This window comes from Hyla sarda, unplaced genomic scaffold (genome assembly GCF_029499605.1).
Source record: "Hyla sarda isolate aHylSar1 unplaced genomic scaffold, aHylSar1.hap1 scaffold_306, whole genome shotgun sequence".
NCBI lineage: Eukaryota > Metazoa > Chordata > Amphibia > Anura > Hylidae > Hyla > Hyla sarda.
This window is the reverse complement of record NW_026609781.1, coordinates 307,284-326,305: the sequence shown is the minus strand read 5'-3', so window position 1 is coordinate 326,305 and position 19,022 is coordinate 307,284. Positions and strand designations below refer to the sequence as shown.

The 19,022-nt window shown below is 50.7% G+C and overlaps 1 protein-coding gene across 3 annotated transcripts in view; it reads right to left on the bottom strand.

Moving 5' to 3' along the window:
- Positions 1-2,827: 2,827 nt before the first annotated feature.
- Positions 2,828-19,022, bottom strand: part of LOC130328319 (uncharacterized) — a 32,587-nt gene continuing 16,392 nt past the window's right edge. The window contains exons 1-4 of one of the 3 annotated variants that reach the window (XM_056553444.1): positions 14,393-14,643; positions 11,835-11,903; positions 5,043-5,478; positions 2,828-3,923 (exon numbers count right to left, since the gene is read on the bottom strand). In XM_056553444.1, the coding sequence (XP_056409419.1) occupies positions 2,930-3,923; positions 5,043-5,478; positions 11,835-11,886 (1,482 nt within the window). In that variant the 5' untranslated portion in view covers positions 11,887-11,903; positions 14,393-14,643 and the 3' untranslated portion in view covers positions 2,828-2,929. Of the gene's footprint in view, positions 3,924-5,042; positions 5,479-11,834; positions 11,904-14,392; positions 14,644-19,022 lie in introns of those variants that run through there. The other 2 variants (XM_056553443.1, XM_056553442.1) reach the window with 2 other exon arrangements.

Here is a 19,022-nt window from a genome sequence, read left to right as displayed (position 1 = left end):
ACCATGAGAACAAGCTGCTCCAGGCAGGGGCAGTGCCACAGGAAGCAGCAGAGTAAGGAACATGAGAAACAGGGGGAGCAAAGAACAGGAGGGAGCAAGGAACAGGAGGGAGCGAGGAACAGGAGGGATTGAGGAACCGTGGAAGTGAGGAACAGGAGGGAGTGAGGAACAGGAGGGATTGAGGAACCGTGGAAGTGAGGAACAGGAGGGAGCGAGGAACAGGGGGGAGCGAGGAACAGGGGGGAGCGAGGAACAGGGGGGAGCGAGGAACAGGAGGGATTGAGGAACAGTGGAAGTGAGGAACAGGAGGGAGTGAGGAACAGGAGGGATTGAGGAACCATGGAAGTGAGGAACAGGAGGGAGTGAGGAACAGGAGGGAGCGAGGAACAGAGGGGAGCGAGGAACCGTGGAAGTGAGGAACAGGAGGGAGTGAGGAACAGGAGGGAGTGAGGAACCGTGGAAGTGAGGAACAGGGGGGAGCGAGGAACAGGGGGGAGCGAGGAACAGGGGGGAGTGAGGAACAGGGCAGTGAGGAACAGGAGGGAGAAAGGAACAGGGGGGAGCGAGGAACAGGAGGGAGTGAGGAACCGTGGAAGTGAGGAACAGGAGGGAGTGAGGAACAGGAGGGATTGAGGAACCGTGGAAGTGAGGAACAGGAGGGAGTGAGGAACAGGAGGGATTGAGGAACCGTGGAAGTGAGGAACAGGAGGGAGTGAGGAACAGGAGGGATTGAGGAACAGGGGGGAGTGAGGAACGGGGCAGTGAGGAACAGGAGGGAGCAAGGAACAGGGGGGAGCGAGGAACCGTGGAAGTGAGGAACAGGGGTGAGTGAGGAACAGGGGGGAGCGAGGAACAGGGGGGAGCGAGGAACAGGGGGGAGTGAGGAACAGGGCAGTGAGGAACAGGAGGGAGCAAGGAACAGGGGGGAGCGAGGAACAGGGGGGAGCGAGGAACCGTGGAAGTGAGGAACAGGAGGGAGTGAGGAACCGTGGAAGTGAGGAACAGGGGGGAGCGAGGAACAGGGGGGAGCGAGGAACAGGGGGGAGTGAGGAACAGGGCAGTGAGGAACAGGAGGGAGCAAGGAACAGGAGGGAGCGAGGAACAGGGGGGAGCAAGGAACCGTGGAAGTGAGGAACAGGAGGGAGTGAGGAACCGTGGAAGCGAGGAACAGGGGGGAGCGAGGAACAGGGGGGAGCGAGGAACAGGGGGGAGTGAGGAAGAGTAGGGAGCGAGGAACAGGCGCTGATATTTTTACCAAGTAAAAAAAAAAAGTTGAAAATAATTAAGACCCAAGAACCGTGATCGGCTGTGATGTCACCACATGGGGGGGGGGGGGTTCTGCTAAAACATCAAGCAGGAATCCAACAGAATGGGTAAATTCCCCCCCCCCATCATCCTGATATATCACATCAGCGAACCCCAAAACCTGAATGGCCCCTAGTATTACACACAGACCTGTACAGTCAATTATGACCCCAGCACTGCCCGGCACACACCGGCCATGAAATGCATTCCAATGTAACAAAGTCACTGCTGTGTGAAGTTAATAAATGAACATATGTCAGATAAGAATGTATGGAAAATGATAACAAAAAATTATCCTAATAGGGAAATGTAGAACCAACCGTGTGCTAAACCGCCATATAGTGACAGTGCGAACTTCGGCTAGGTAATGTAGTGCAGACACTGGCTGGGTAATGTAGTGCGGACACTGGCTGGGTAATGTAGTGCAGACACTGGCTGGGTAATGTAGTGCGGACACTGGCTGGGTAATGTAGTGCGGACACTGGCTGGGTAATGTAGTGCGGACACTGGCTGGGTAATGTAGTGCGGACACTGGCTGGGTAATGTAATGTGGACACTGGCTGGGTAATGTAGTGTGGACACTGGCTGGGTAATGTAGTGCGGACACTGGCTGGGTAATGTAATGCGGACACTGGCTGGGTAATGTAGTGCGGACACTGGCTGGGTAATGTAGTGCAGACACTGGCTAGGTAATGTAGTGGAGACACTGGCTGGGTAATGTAGTGCGGACACTGGCTGGGTAATGTAGTGCGGGCACTGGCTGGGTAATGTAGTGCAGACACTGGCTGGGTAATGTAGTGTGAACACTGGCTGGGTAATGTAGTGCGGACACTGGCTGGGTAATGTAGTGCGGACACTGGCTGGGTAATGTAGTGCGGACACTGGCTGGGTAATGTAGTGCGGACACTGGCTGGGTAATGTAGTGCGGCTGGGACATGTAGTGCGGCTGGGACATGTAGTGCCATCCACAGTAATAACCTGAAGCTCTTTTCCACCATGATCATCTTATATTAGAGCGGTCCTCCTCTTATGTGGCCCAAAAGCCTTTGGGGCCGATGCCCACTACCCCCCCCCCCCCCTCCGCTGCCCCCTGGTAATATCTTCCTGGCAGGTGACAGAACATTCCCTCGGCCGCACCCTACAGACCCGGAACACGCAGCTCAAGATTCCATTGTAAATTTCTCTGCAGTGTTATTTAATTCTTCATGCAAATCCAGAGTTCGGAGCTGCTGCAGAACCTCGTCCACCACCAGGGGGCGCAGGGGCGAAATATACTTTGTATCTTTACTTTTTTACATGTAACATTGTTTCTCTGTTGCAGATTTTGCCTTTTTCTTTCTCTGTTACAGATTTTACTTTATTCAACTACAAAGACGAGAAAATAATCTAAACTAATAAACAAATCAGCAGCGGTGACCAGCACTACACGTCCCAGGGGGAACCTACACAGACCAAGAGTCACAAGGGGGAAATGGGGGGGGGGGTGACCTTACATGACCCCTGAAGACGCCCCATGTCCCTCCTCTCTGTTGGTGCTGTAAGCCGGAATATAACATGAAGCCCCCAGAAGTCTATGGGGCCCCAGTGACCTCTGAATGTCTCCGGCTTCATGTTTCCTCAGATCCTATATTTCCCCCAATGGCAGCCAATAGTGTGACCAACTGGTAAACATGTGACCTCCTACCTGCACAATGTCCTCTGTGTTCCATCTTCTCACATCCTCCTTCTGTCCATGTTCTTTGGTCTCTTGGACGGTCCAGTCCATTGATCGTTGTCCCTCCTCTTGATCTTCATTGGGCACCATGAATTGCACCGATGGCTTTTTTCGTTCTTTGGGTTTTGGGGGTAAAGGTTTGGATGTCACATGTTGGTCCTGGGTCTTGTCATGGTGTTGTGGTGGCTCATACGCTGAGTGGGGCAGTTGTATGTACTCTTTGGGTGTAACATCATCTTGGTGGTGATTCTTGCCCCTGTTCTCTGGGCCTCCCTTGTCTACGATGACCTCATTGGAGAATGAGAGGTGTCCCAGCCCCGGCCCGACCTCAGGGATCTGGTTACTATAAACTCTTGTGTTATTTATGTTTTCTTCCTCAGTCTGACTCTTTGGCCCATGTGAGGATTTTCTTACGGGAACACTTGGAGCTTTCTTATCAGGTTTATACCCAATGGATGGCGGCACCATGTGAGCTTCCCCATGGTCATCTCCCTTATGGTCATCTCCCTTATGGTCATCTCCCTTATGTTCCTCTTCCTCATGGTCGGTCTGTTTGCTGCTTTTCTCATGAGGATATGGTTGTATCACAGCTGCCGGTTTTCTCTCGTGGTCTTTGATCTCCGCTGATCTGGGAGAGGAACCAAATCCTGGAGAAACCATCTTTCCATCTTCAGACGATCTTGGAGACAACTTTTCATAACTTGCTATAGAGTCTCGGACATGAATTGCGGATTCCTCTTCTGGAGCAGATCTACTGGGATTTCTGGAATCTTCATCATGTGTAGTGGTTCCTTGTATTTGTGCTGCTGTATCTTTACTCGGTACAATGGAGTCAGAGATGGAGCTGGAGCCAGAGCTGGAGATGGAGCTGGAGCTGGAGATGGCCTTCTGGGATGTAGACTCACTGTTAGAAGCCAAAATAAATACAAGGATTAAGTACAGGGAAGAATAAAGAAGAGAAAACAAGAAGAAACGGGTCAGAGCTGTCACCGTCTTTAGTGGACGTGGAATCGGTCAACAGCGCGGTCCTCAGGTCCCACTACAGGACATGTTGTGTTGTCTCAAACGTGATATATTTATGGTTCATATCTCAGATATCCCCACATTTGTTCTCTGTATGGGATTTCCTTGAATTATGACCTGTTGGGGGGGACTTCAGGACTGTGCTTGGGAAACACTAGGGTAGAGGGCCTAAACCCAGTCCTCAGGGCTCCAACAGTACAGGATTTTAACAAAGTCCAAAGTTATAAAGGAGTAACTGAAAAAAACCTGGACTGTTGGTGGGCCTGGGGTTGGGGACCTTTATGAGGACCAGCCCTGGGACCTTTATTAGGACCAGCCCTGGGGACCTTTATTAGGACCAGATTTGTGGACCGTACCTTTATGTCATTACATTCAGGGGTTAATTTTGTTGTCTAATAAGTAATTCTGGACTTACCAAAGGTCCCGAGTTATAATACAAACAGAAGAGCGAAGAGCAAATATCGACTCTTTACTTTTGGATTTTTATTGGCGAATCCCAAGTGGATTTAACTCTTTGTCTCCAAAGGAGATAAGGGGCCGCAGAGAAGTCTGATCGCTGCTTCTCTGATGAATCAACATGAATCCTGGTCTCATGGACAGTGGGGGGTAGTGCTGGGGGCATCGCTCTCGGCAGTCTACTGCAGTGATACCCAACCGGGGGGGTGGGGGGTGTCTGTAGCCATTGGCTGTCTGGGCATTCTTGGGAGTTGTAGTTTTGCAACAGCTTGAAGCCCACGGTTGGGAGACCCTGGTCTACAGTCTACATAGCAGCTGTTCTGGAAAAAAACAGATTGCACTGTAGGACCAGTGATGGTGAGTGTGCATGATATGGGGGGAAAAAATAAAACCTGGAGTGCTTCTTTACACTGGTGGGTCATAATGGGGCTCTTTATAGTCAGAGGCCAACTCTGCGGCCTCCAGGATAAGGCGAGGACAGTGTGAGGACAGAAGGAGAGTCTGGGCGCTGGTCACATACGTCACTAATATTTAATGTCCTCACCTCTCATTGAGATCCCGCAGTTGGTTGAACCTTTGCTCTCCCCATCCTCGAGTTGTTAACATGAAAGGACTTTTTCCTCTCCAGGCCGGCGCGGGGGGCGGAGGTTTGGCGGGGGCAGATAGCGGTTGGGCTGTAATCTTGGCCGGCACATCTATACTCCTATTTTCCACTGGTGACAATGCGTTAATCTCCTGACTCACTTCTTCTCCTACAGAGGAGGACCATCTCTTCAGAGATGTCCGCCGGGTCCCGTAGGGCTGCGGTCCGGTCAGTTGGCTGATTTTGAGGGCGGAGGGTATATCTAACGTTGGAGAGCAGGGGCCACATGTTGGTGATGGCAGGGGGCTTTTATTTTCGGTGCCAAGAGCAGAAATGTCCTTGGGTCGTGGAGGCAGCACCGGTTTGGGTCTTATCGGAGGCTTCACATGTTTTACACCTGTTGGGAAATGGGAAACAGATATCAGCAAATGCGTGGTCATGATTCAGGATCTATTGTGAGGCTGAGTTTTTTGTATTTGAAGGGATCAGCTCCAAATACTGCTAAACATGTCCGTCAGGGAATGGGAGGTTAAGCTCCTATTGTCTTTTCTATCTACACAGAGGAGGAGGCTGAGCTCCAATTGTCTTCTCTATTTAATAGGGAAGGGGGAGGCTAAGCTCTTATTCTCTTCTCTATCTACAGGCAGAGGGAGGCTGAGCTCCTATTGTCTTCTCTATCTACAGGGGGAAGGCTAAGCGCCTATCATCTTCTCTATCTACATGATTGGGATGCTAAGCCCCTATTGTCTTCTCTATCTACAGGGAGGGGGTGGCTGAGCTCCCATTGTCTTCTCTATCTACAGGGGAGGAGACTGAGTTCCTATTGTCTTATTTACAGGAGGGGAAGGCTGAGCTCCTATTGTCTTCTCTATCTACAGAGGAGGGGGAGGCTAAGCTCCTATCATCTTCTCTATCTACATGAGGGGGAGGCTAAGCCCCTATCATCTTCTCTATGGAAGGAGGCTGAGCTGCTATTATCATCTTTATCTACTAGGGTCACCTCTCTGTTGTGCCATAAGGTTTGGGGGGGGGGCTCAATACCTTTTGGTTGGGGCAGATCTTGTGCCCTTGCTTGGTGCCCCTGTATATAGTGACGTACATACAGAAACACAAAGGGAGCCAGCACTGGATGACCACTGGGGATGTGCCCGTAATCCACCCGAACGCCAAAGACGGGTACACTTCACACTCTCTCCAAAGGAAACAGCAGCAATCGCCAGGTCCAGTATAGTAGCATGCTTGAGAAAGGCTCACTTTTAGCCGAAACGTTGCTGTTATTGATGCAATAAATATCAGTTTGCTACTATACTGGACCTGGCGATTGCTGCTGTTTCCTTTGGAGAGAGTGTGTAGTGACGTACATACATTATAAAACAGGGGGCCCTCCTATTATGAGGTCTTATTTTGCCCCCAGGACAGAAGGGTCCAGTAATTATTTCCCCTTTCTTTCCATGACCCATTGATCTATTTCGCCCTAAATTTAATTTGCTAACAATGCAGGTCCCTGGAGGGGGAGTCCTGCACAATAGAAAAAGGAACGGGAACAAATAGAACGGGGCCCCCTCTCTCCAAGGGAACCCTGTGGTACCTACCCTTTGCCTGCCTAAAGTAGAGCTGCTGCCTGTTTAGATGGGTGTGGGAGTCACATGACATGGAGCGGCTGCCTGTTTAGATGGGTGTGGGAGTCACATGACATGGAGCTGCTGCCTGTTTAGATGGGTGTGGGAGTCACATGACGGGGAGCTGCTGCCTGTTTGGATGGGTGTGGTAGTCACATGACTGGGAGCTGCTGCCTGTTTAGATGGGTGTGGGAGTCACATGACGGGGAGCTGCTGCCTGTTTAGATGGGTGTGGGAGTCACATGACGGGGAGCTGCTGCCTGTTTGGATGGGTGTGGTAGTCACATGACTGGGAGCTGCTGCCTGTTTAGATGGGTGTGGGAGTCACATGACATGGAGAGGCTGCCTGTTTAGATCGGTGTGTGAGTCACATGACATGGAGAGGCTGCCTGTTTAGATGGGTGTGTGAGTCACATGACGAGGAGCTGCTGCCTGTTTAGATGGGTGTGTGAGTCACATGACATGGAGAGGCTGCCTGTTTAGATGGGTGTGTGAGTCACATGACGAGGAGCTGCTGCCTGTTTAGATGGGTGTGTGAGTCACATGACATGGAGAGGCTGCCTGTTTAGATGGGTGTGTGAGTCACATGACATGGAGAGGCTGCCTGTTTAGATGGGTGTGTGAGTCACATGACATGGAGAGGCTGCCTGTTTAGATGGGTGTGTGAGTCACATGACGAGGAGCTGCTGCCTGTTTAGATGGTTGTGTGAGTCACATGACGAGGAGCTGCTGCCTGTTTAGATGGTTGTGTGAGTCACATGACGAGGAGCTGCTGCCTGTTTAGATGGTTGTGTGAGTCACATGACATGGAGAGGCTGCCTGTTTAGATGGGTGTGTGAGTCACATGACATGGAGAGGCTGCCTGTTTAGATGGGTATGTGAGTCACATGACGAGGAGCTGCTGCCTGTTTATATGGGTGTGTGAGTCACATGACGAGGAGCTGCTGCCTGTTTAGATGGTTGTGTGAGTCACATGACGAGGAGCTGCTGCCTGTTTAGATGGTTGTGTGAGTCACATGACGTGGAGAGGCTGCCTGTCTGGAGGGGCAAGCTGTGCATAACTAGCTTGCCCCTGACTGGTGAGCATTTAAGGGGTTAAGAAATATACAGGCAAGGTTTTTAGTCCCCTCCCCTGCCTGTAAAAACTTGTTGGTAACTATAGTGGTATGTCCCATGGGTGGGGGGGAAGGAGTGCACCAATCAGGGGTTTAATAGTTTCCCGGGCTTTCAGGGGCCCTCCCCTGGGTATTTATAGCTGTGGTGCCTCCCTTCCCCCCTCAATCTGCCCAGGACCCGGAGTTTTGCCCTCCCTCCCCCCCTTTTTGTATCTCTGTTTATTGTAAGTCACAGCTTGGCGGTAAGAAGAAAGCGGTGAAAGCGGGGTCACCCGGGGTAGACCTCCACACAGGACGGTGTGGCAGCACCTCTCGGGTTGGCAAGAAGCCAATCGGTATCTTTGTTACAGTTAAATTGTTATTTATATAAGTAATTTTATAAATAAAGCTGTGGCCGATCCCCACCCATAAAAAAGTTGAATTGTTGTTGTGTCAGTTATTATTTAATTAATTATTGTAATAAGGGGAGGGGTAGTTATAGCCTGCTAGGAGCTAATTGGGTCTCAACAGACTGTATGGTTGTGTGAGTCACATGACGAGGAGCTGCTGCCTGTTTAGATGGGTGTGGGAGTCACATGACATGGAGCTGCTGCCTGTTTTAGATGGGTGTGGGAGTCACATGACGAGGAGCTGCTGCCTGTCTGTATGGGTGTATGAGTCACATGACATGGAGCTGCTGCCTGTCTGTATGGGTGTATGAGTCACATGACGGGGAGCTGCTGCCTGTCTGTATGGGTGTGTGAGTCACATGATGAGGAGCTGCTGCCTGTTTAGATGGGTGTATGAGTCACATGATGAGGGCTGCTGCCTGTCTGTATGGGTGTGTGAGTCACATGATGAGGAGCTGCTGCCTGTCTGTATGGGTGTGTGAGTCACATGATGAGGAGCTGCTGCCTGTCTGTATGGGTGTGAGTCACATGATGAGGAGCTGCTGCCCGTCTGTATGGGTGTGTGAGTCACATGATGAGGAGCTGCTGCCTGTCTGTATGGGTGTGTGAGTCACATGATGAGGAGCTGTTGCCTGTCTGTATGGGTGTGAGTCACATGACGAGGAGCTGCTGCCTGTCTGTATGGGTGTGTGAGTCACATGACGAGGAGCTGCTGCCTGTTTAAATGGATGTGTGAGTCACATGATGAGGAGCTGCTGCCTGTCTGTATGGGTGTGTGAGTCACATGATTAGGAGCTGCTGCCTGTCTGTATGGGTGTGTGAGTCACATGATGAGGAGCTGCTGCCTGTCTGTATGGGTGTGAGTCACATGACAAGGAGCTGCTGCCTGTTTAGATGGGTGTGTGATTCACATGATGAGGAGCTGCTGCCTGTCTGTATGGGTGTGTGAGTCACATGACGGGGAGCTGCTGCCTGTTTAGATGGGTGTGTGAGTCACATGACGAGGAGCTGCTGCCTGTTTAGATGGGTGTGTGAGTCACATGACTGGGAGCTGCTGCCTGTCTGTATGGGTGTGTGAGTCACATGACGAGGAGCTGCTGCCTGTCTGTATGGGTGTGAGTCACATGACGTGGAGAGGCTGCCTGTTTAGATGGGTGTGTGAGTCACATGACAAGGAGCTGCTGCCTGTCTGTATGGGTGTGAGTCACATGATGAGGAGCTGCTGCCTGTCTGTATGGGTGTGTGAGTCACATGACGAGGAGCTGCTGCCTGTCTGTATGGGTGTGAGTCACATGACGTGGAGAGGCTGCCTGTTTAGATGGGTGTGTGAGTCACATGACGAGGAGCTGCTGCCTGTCTGTATGAGTGTGAGAGTCACATGATGAGGAGCTGCTGCCTGTCTGTATGGGTGTGTGAGTCACATGACGAGGAGCTGCTGCCTGTCTGTATGGGTGTGAGTCACATGACGTGGAGAGGCTGCCTGTTTAGATGGGTGTGTGAGTCACATGACGGGGAGCTGCTGCCTTTCTGTATGGGTGTATGAGTCACATGACGGGGAGCTGCTGCCTTTCTGTATGGGTGTATGAGTCACATGACGGGGAGCTGCTGCCTTTCTGTATGGGTGTATGAGTCACATGATGAGGAGCTGCTGCCTTTCTGTATGGGTGTATGAGTCACATGACGGGGAGCTGCTGCCTGTCTGTATGGGTGTATGAGTCACATGACGGGGAGCTGCTGCCTGTCTGTATGGGTTTGTGAGTCACATGACGGGGAGCTGCTGCCTGTCTGTATGGGTTTGTGAGTCACATGACGGGGAGCTGCTGCCTTTCTGTATGGGTGTGTGAGTCACATGACGGGGAGCTGCTGCCTTTCTGTATGGGTGTATGAGTCACATGACGGGGAGCTGCTGCCTTTCTGTATGGGTGTATGAGTCACATGACGAGGAGCTGCTGCCTGTCTGTATGGATGTGAGTCACATGACGTGGAGAGGCTGCCTGTTTAGATGGGTGTGTGAGTCACATGACGAGGAGCTGCTGCCTGTCTGTATGGGTGTGTGAGTCACATGATGAGGAGCTGCTGCCTGTCTGTATGGGTGTGTGAGTCACATGACGAGGAGCTGCTGCCTGTCTGTATGGGTGTGAGTCACATGACGTGGAGAGGCTGCCTGTTTAGATGGGTGTGTGAGTCACATGACGGGGAGCTGCTGCCTTTCTGTATGGGTGTATGAGTCACATGACGGGGAGCTGCTGCCTTTCTGTATGGGTGTATGAGTCACATGACGAGGAGCTGCTGCCTGTCTGTATGGGTGTATGAGTCACATGATGAGGAGCTGCTGCCTTTCTGTATGGGTGTATGAGTCACATGACGGGGAGCTGCTGCCTGTCTGTATGGGTGTATGAGTCACATTATGAGGAGCTGCTGCCTTTCTGTATGGGTGTATGAGTCACATGACGGGGAGCTGCTGCCTGTCTGTATGGGTGTATGAGTCACATGACGGGGAGCTGCTGCCTGTCTGTATGGGTGTATGAGTCACATGATGAGGAGCTGCTGCCTTTCTGTATGGGTGTATGAGTCACATGATGAGGAGCTGCTGCCTGTCTGTATGGGTGTATGAGTCACATGACGGGGAGCTGCTGCCTGTCTGTATGGGCTTGTGAGTCACATGACGGGGAGCTGCTGCCTGTCTGTATGGGCTTGTGAGTCACATGACGGGGAGCTGCTGCCTTTCTGTATGGGTGTGTGAGTCACATGACGGGGAGCTGCTGCCTTTCTGTATGGGTGTGTGAGTCACATGACGGGGAGCTGCTGCCTTTCTGTATGGGTGTATGAGTCACATGATGAGGAGCTGCTGCCTTTCTGTATGGGTGTATGAGTCACATGATGAGGAGCTGCTGCCTGTCTGTATGGGTGTATGAGTCACATGATGAGGAGCTGCTGCCTTTCTGTATGGGTGTATGAGTCACATGACGGGGAGCTGCTGCCTTTCTGTATGGGTGTATGAGTCACATGACGGGGAGCTGCTGCCTGTCTGTATGGGTGTGTGAGTCACATGACGGGGAGCTGCTGCCTTTCTGTATGGGTGTATGAGTCACATGATGAGGAGCTGCTGCCCGTCTGTATGGGTGTGTGAGTCACATGATGAGGAGCTGCTGCCTGTCTGTATGGGTGTATGAGTCACATGATGAGGAGCTGCTGCCTTTCTGTATGGGTGTATGAGTCACATGACGGGGAGCTGCTGCCTGTCTGTATGGGTGTATGAGTCACATGATGAGGAGCTGCTGCCTTTCTGTATGGGTGTATGAGTCACATGACGGGGAGCTGCTGCCTGTCTGTATGGGTGTATGAGTCACATGATGAGGAGCTGCTGCCTTTCTGTATGGGTGTATGAGTCACATGACGGGGAGCTGCTGCCTGTCTGTATGGGTTTGTGAGTCACATGACGGGGAGCTGCTGCCTTTCTGTATGGGTGTGTGAGTCACATGACGGGGAGCTGCTGCCTGTCAGGATACATTGTGTCACCTCTCAGGCATCCGTCCAGGCCTCCCTGTCCTCACACATGTTTGGCAGTAAGTTTTGGGCGTTTTCGGTCTTACACGTCCTCCTCGTGTCCCCCTCATGTGGATTCCTCACCTCTCACGGGTTCGCTCTTCTCCAGGATCTGGTGTGAATTAGTCGCTGACATAATGATCGGAACGGTCCCTGGTGCCAAGAAGAGAGAGAGCAGAGTCAGCGAACGAGTGAGAACCATACGGAGCTGAAGGACAAGAACATTTCTCCCTATAGTAATAGCCAAGAGCTGACCGGGCCCTGTGACCATCCCCCACTCTCCAGGACCGGGCCCCCATAGGAGTCGCATTGTCTACTTCTATCACCCTTGTCCTATAGCAGTGGTCTACAAACTGTGGCCCCCCAGATGTTGCAAAACTTCCACTCCCAGCATGTTGAAGTTTTGCAACATCTGGAGGGCCAGTCTGGAGACCACTCACCTATAGTCTACACACTATACTGAACTCCCCATGCACATTTACCCCTTACATATTTAACTCATACACAATTACCCCATACACATTTACCCCATACACATTTACCCCATATACATTTACCTCATACACATTTACCTCAAACACATTTACCCCATATGCATTTACCTCATATACATTTACCTCAAACACATTTACCCCATACACATTTACCTCATATACTTTTACCCCAAACACATTTACCCCCATAAACATTTACCTCATACACATTTACTCCATACACGTTTATCCCATATACATTTACCTCATATGCATTTACCTCATACACATTTACCTCAAACACATTTACCCCATACACATTTACCTCATATACTTTTACCCCAAACACATTAACCCCATACACATTTACTCCATACACATTTACCCCATATACATTTAACCCCTACACATTTAACTCATACACATTTATCTTATACACATTCACTCATACACATTTACACCATACACATTTATACCATAGACATTTACCTCAAATACATTTACCCCATACACATTATCCCATACACATTTACCCCTCACACATTTACCTCATACATATTTACCCCATACACATTTACTCCTCACACATTTATCTCATACACATTCACCCATACTCATTTACCTCATGGACATTTACCCCATACACATTTACCTCATACACATCCCCCATACACATTCCCCATCTACATTTACTCCTCACACATTTACCCCTCACACATTTCACCTATACACATTTACCCCATACACATTTACCCCCTCAAAAACTTACCCCATACACATTTACCCCTCACACATTTACCTCATACACATTCACCTATACTCATTTACCCCCTCACACACTTACCCCATACACATTTACCCCTCACACATTTCACCTATACACATTTACCCCATATACATTTACCCCTCACACATTTCACCTATACACATTTACCCCCTCACACACTTACCCCATACACATTTACCCCCTCAAAAACTTACCCCATACACATTTACCCCTCACACATTTACCTCATACACATTCACCTATACTCATTTACCCCCTCACACACTTACCCCATACACATTTACCCCTCACACATTTCACCTATACACATTTACCCCATACACATTTACCCCCTCAAAAACTTACCCCATACACATTTACCCCTCACACATTTACCTCATACACATTCACCTATACTCATTTACCCCCTCACACACTTACCCCATACACATTTACCCCTCACACATTTACCTCATACACATTCACCTATACTCATTTACCCCCTCACACACTTACCCCATACACATTTACCCCTCACACATTTCACCTATACACATTTACCCCATATACATTTACCCCTCACACATTTCACCTATACACATTTACCCCCTCACACACTTACCCCATACACATTTACCCCCTCAAAAACTTACCCCATACACATTTACCCCTCACACATTTACCTCATACACATTCACCTATACTCATTTACCCCCTCACACACTTACCCCATACACATTTACCCCTCACACATTTCACCTATACACATTTACCCCATACACATTTACCCCCTCAAAAACTTACCCCATACACATTTACCCCTCACACATTTACCTCATACACATTCACCTATACTCATTTACCCCCTCACACACTTACCCCATACACATTTACCCCTCACACATTTCACCTATACACATTTACCCCATATACATTTACCCCTCACACATTTCACCTATACACATTTACCCCCTCACACACTTACCCCATACACATTTACCCCCTCAAAAACTTACCCCATACACATTTACCCCTCACACATTTACCTCATACACATTCACCTATACTCATTTACCCCCTCACACACTTACCCCATACACATTTACCCCTCACACATTTCACCTATACACATTTACCCCATATACATTTACCCCTCACACATTTCACCTATACACATTTCCCCCCTCACACACTTACCCCATACACACTTACCCCATACACATTTACCCCCTCACACACTTACTTACCCCATACACACTTACCCCATACACATTTACCCCATACACATTTACCTCCTCACACACTTACCCCATACACAATTACCCCATACACATTTACCCCATACACATTTTCTGCTGACTTCTTATGGTCGCCGGTTTGGATTCCTTTGAGTCGAAACTTACGGCCAATTCATCAAAACGGCAAATCGGTCTACTCTTATTCTTCTATTTCTAACATTAACCCCTGAATCCCTGGGGAGGCGGCTATCATGAGCTTTGAGGAAGCGTCTATATTTTTGGTTTGTTTTTGTATCACTGCATTCCAGGAGCTGGAACTGTTTTCCCACTGACGTAGCCGCATGAACTGATTGCAGCTTCTTTTTTGTTTGCTTTGTTGGACTTCCGTCTTGTGTATTGTGTATTATACCTTATATAAGGGTCGACAGGGGAAGGAATTGCTGTGGTTTCCCTGCAGACTCCCACAAGATAAATCCCAGTAAATAGATAAGATGTAGCAAATCCACAGGCTGCTCACTGTAGTGCCCCAGTATGGGTGTTGTGTGGGTGCAAGAAAACTGGGTAAATGTGTATGGGGTAAATGTGTATGGGGTAAATGTGTATGGGGTAAATGTTTGTGTATGGGGTAAATGTGTATGAGGTAAATGTTTATGGGGTAAATGTGTATAGGGTAAATGTGTATGGGGTAAATGTGTATGGGGTAAATGTGTATGGGGTAAATGTGTATGGGGTAAATGTGTATGGAGTAAATGTTTGTGTATGGGTTAAATGTGTATGAGGTAAATGTTTATGGGGTAAATGTGTATGGGGTAAATGTGTATGGGGTAAGTGTGTGTGTGAGGGATAAGTGTGTATGAGGTAAATGTGTATGGGGTAAGTGTGTGTGTGAGGGGTAAGTGTGTATGTGTGTGTGAGGGGTAAGTGTGTGTGTGTGTGTGAGAGGGGTAAGTGTGGTGAGGGGTAAGTGTGTATTTATGCATTGCACCACATAAATAGCTTAAATTGCATCAATGTATCGATGACTGACGGTCACATGATCCTCCCAGAGCCAATGGTTGAGGGAGAAATCCCTAGTCCGGCCCCCTGACCCAGGAGAAGGGGTGGACCTAAAACCTGATAGTGTGAACATCTCCTGCTGGACATACCTATAGCGGCTCGGCTGTCACCTATAGCGGCTCGGCTGTCACCTATATGGCGGCTCTGCTGTCACCTATATGGCGGCTCTGCTGTCACCTATATGGCGGCTCTGCTGTCACTTATATGGCGGTTCGGCTGTCACTTATATGGTGAATCGGCTGTCACTTATATGGCGGCTCGGCTGTCACCTATATGGCGGCTCGGCTGTCACCTATATGGCGGCTCGGCTGTCACTTATATGGCGGCTCGGCTGTCACTTATATGGTGGCTCTGCTGTCACTTATATGGCGGCTCGGCTGTCCCCTATATGGCGGCTCGGCTGTCCCCTATATGGAGGCTCTGCTGTCACTTATATGGTGGCTCTGCTGTCACTTATATGGTGGCTCTGCTGTCACTTATATGGCGAATCGGCTGTCACCTATATGGCGGCTCTGCTGTCACCTATATGGTGGCTCTGCTGTCACTTATATGGCGGCTCTGCTGTTACCTATATGGCGGCTCGGCTGTCACTTATATGGCGCATCGGCTGTCACCTATATGGCGGCTCTGCTGTCACTTATATGGCGGCTCGGCTGTCACCTATATGGCGGCTCGGCTGTCACCTATATGGCGGCTCGGCTGTCACTTATATGGCGGATCGGCTGTCACCTATATGGCGGATCGGCTGTCACCTATATGGCGGATCGGCTGTCACTTATATGGCGGCTCTGCTGTCACCTATATGGCGGCTCTGCTGTCACCTATATGGCTGCTCGGCTGTCACCTATATGGCGGCTCGGCTGTCACCTATATGGCGGCTCGGCTGTCACCTATATGGCGGCTCGGCTGTCACCTATATGGCGGCTCTGCTGTCACCTATATGGCGGCTCGGCTGTCACCTATATGGCGGCTCGGCTGTCACCTATATGGCGGCTTTACAGAATACAGTTTTGGTTATTAATTCAGACACTTTGGGGACTTTTTCAGTAGGTTATTTACTGCCAAACTGCAACACCGCGCACAACCTGCGCCTGCGGGGAGCGCTGTTATTGGCAGAAGCGGGGAGTTTTATTACCCCTGGGGAATGCTGGGAATGTGTGGTATAAGGAGAGGATGGTGGTGATGTCTGACACATCTACGTGATTCCACCGCCATGCGGAGTCGTCTCCAGGACAAGTCTGTACAGCCTCCTCCGCTGCGTCAGGGAGAACTCGCCGATCCGGTTACATTTACATTCGGCTTCTATTGCATATGGAAAGTTTCACAAACAATAATTAGGGCAGAAGACGGTGCAGGCGGGATGTGCAGCTCCGGGGACTTATGGAACGCTGCTCACGTCCCAAACCTAGGGCACACCCATACACAGGAGAGGGGATAATGGGGGTCCGACTGCTGGCTCCCCCCCAGAAGACTGCAGTCCCATATGAACACCGCGGCCCACGCATGCGCAGCTCCTATAGTTCCCTATGGGCACCCCCATACACAGGAGAGGGGATAATGGGGTCCGACTGCTAGCTCCCCCCCAGAAGATTGTCGTCCCATATGAACACCGCTGCCCACGCATGCGCAGCTCCTATAGTTCTCTATGGGCACCCCCATACACAGGAGAGGGGATAATGGGGTCCGACTGCTGGCTCCCCCCAGAAGATTGTAGTCCCATATGAACACCGCGGCCCACGCATGCGCAGCTCCTATAGTTCTCTATGGGCTCTCCCAACATGGCCGAGTGCAGGACGTTCTTTATGGCTCCTCCCCTGTCTGATTATAGAAGGAGACGCCTGATATGGGGCCCCCGACATTCTAAATGGGGGGGGATGTGGGGCCCCTCTCTGTAAAGACCGTTTACACCCAATGCTTGTTCCCAATAATCCTCCAATATAAAAGGGCCGATCGGATAAAAGGACAGATGGGATTTCTTATGATCGCCATCGGCCGCACATCGGTCTGTGAATGAGGAATCAGGGACCGGCAGTGATGGACGAGAAATGCCAAACATTGGGATCGGGGCTCATTATCGGGATCGGCACATGGGATATAATAGAAGTGTCCACCCTAAAGGACTCCTGCATCAATTACCCATCACACCCTTCATCTCCTAAACCAGTGGTATCAAACTGTGGGCCTCCAGATGTTGCAAAACTTCAACTCTCAGCATAACCTGGACAGCCAACGGCTGTAACATCTGGAGGGCCACAGTTTGAGACCCCTGTGGACGCTGTACAGGCCCATAGTGTCGGCTCAGGGGGTTTAGACCTTTTATATACGGACCCGGGACATGAAGCCTGGAACAATACTCAGCTCCCTCAGAACACAGGGGTGTAAACTGTCTGAACACAGGGACATTGGGGGGTGACATTGGAGGGTGACATTGGGGGGTGACATTGGAGGGTGACATTGGGGGGTGACATTGGAAGGTGACATTGGGGGGTGACATTGGGGGGGGTGACATTGGAGGGTGACATTGGGGGGGTGACATTGGGAGGTGACATTGGGAGGTGACATTGGGGGGTGACATTGGGGGGTGACATTGGGGGGTGACATTGGAGGGTGACATTGGGGGGTGACATTGGAGGGTGACATTGGAGGGTGACATTGGGGGGTGACATTGGGGGGTGACATTGGAGGGTGACATTGGAGGGTGACAATGGAGGGTGACATTGGGGGGTGACATTGGGGGGTGACATTGGAAGGTGACATTGGGGGGTGACATTGGAGGGTGACATTGGAGGGTGACAATGGAGGGTGACAATGGAGGGTGACATTGGGGGGTGACATTGGGGGGTGACATTGGAAGGTGACATTGGGGGGTGACATTGGAGGGTGACATTTGGGGGGTGACAATGGAGGGTGACATAAGGGGGTGACATTGGGGGGTGACATTGGGGGGTGACAATGGAGGGTGACATTGGGGGGTGACATTGGGGGGTGACATTGGGGGGTGACAATGGGGGGTGACAATGGAGGGTGACATTGGGGGGTGACATTGGGGGGTGACATTGGGGGGTGACAATGGGGGGTGACATAAGGGGGTGACATTGGGGGGTGACATTGGGGGGTGACAATGGAGGGTGACATTGGGGGGTGACATTGGGGGGTGACATTGGGGGGTGACATTGGGGGGTGACATTGGGGGGTGACATTGGGGGGTGACATTGGAGGGGATTATTACAAGATCAGAAGTTGTTCCCTATCTGCCGCATAGAGTGATAACTGACCGTGGGGACAATTGACCTCTGTCCTCCTCCTCCAGACCCCTCTGTCCTCCTCCTCCCGACTCCTCTGTCCTCCTCCTCCAGACTCCTCTGTCCTCCTCCTCCAGACTCCTCTGTCCTCCTCCTCCTCCAGACTCCTCTGTCCTCCTCCCTCCAGACTCCTCTGTCCTCCTCCCTCCAGACTCCTCTGTCTTCCTCCCTCCCTCCCACACCCTTCATCTCCTACACCAGTGGTATCAAACTGTGGGCCTCCAGATGTTGCAAAACTTCAACTCTCAGCATAACCTGGACAGCCAACGGCTGTAACATCTGGAGGGCCACAGTTTGAGACCACTGTGGACGCTGTACAGGCCCATAGTGTCGGCTCAGGGGGTTTAGACCTTTTATATACGGACCCGGGACATGAAGCCTGGAACAATACTCAGCTCCCTCAGAACACAGGGGTGTAAACTGTCTGAACACATTGG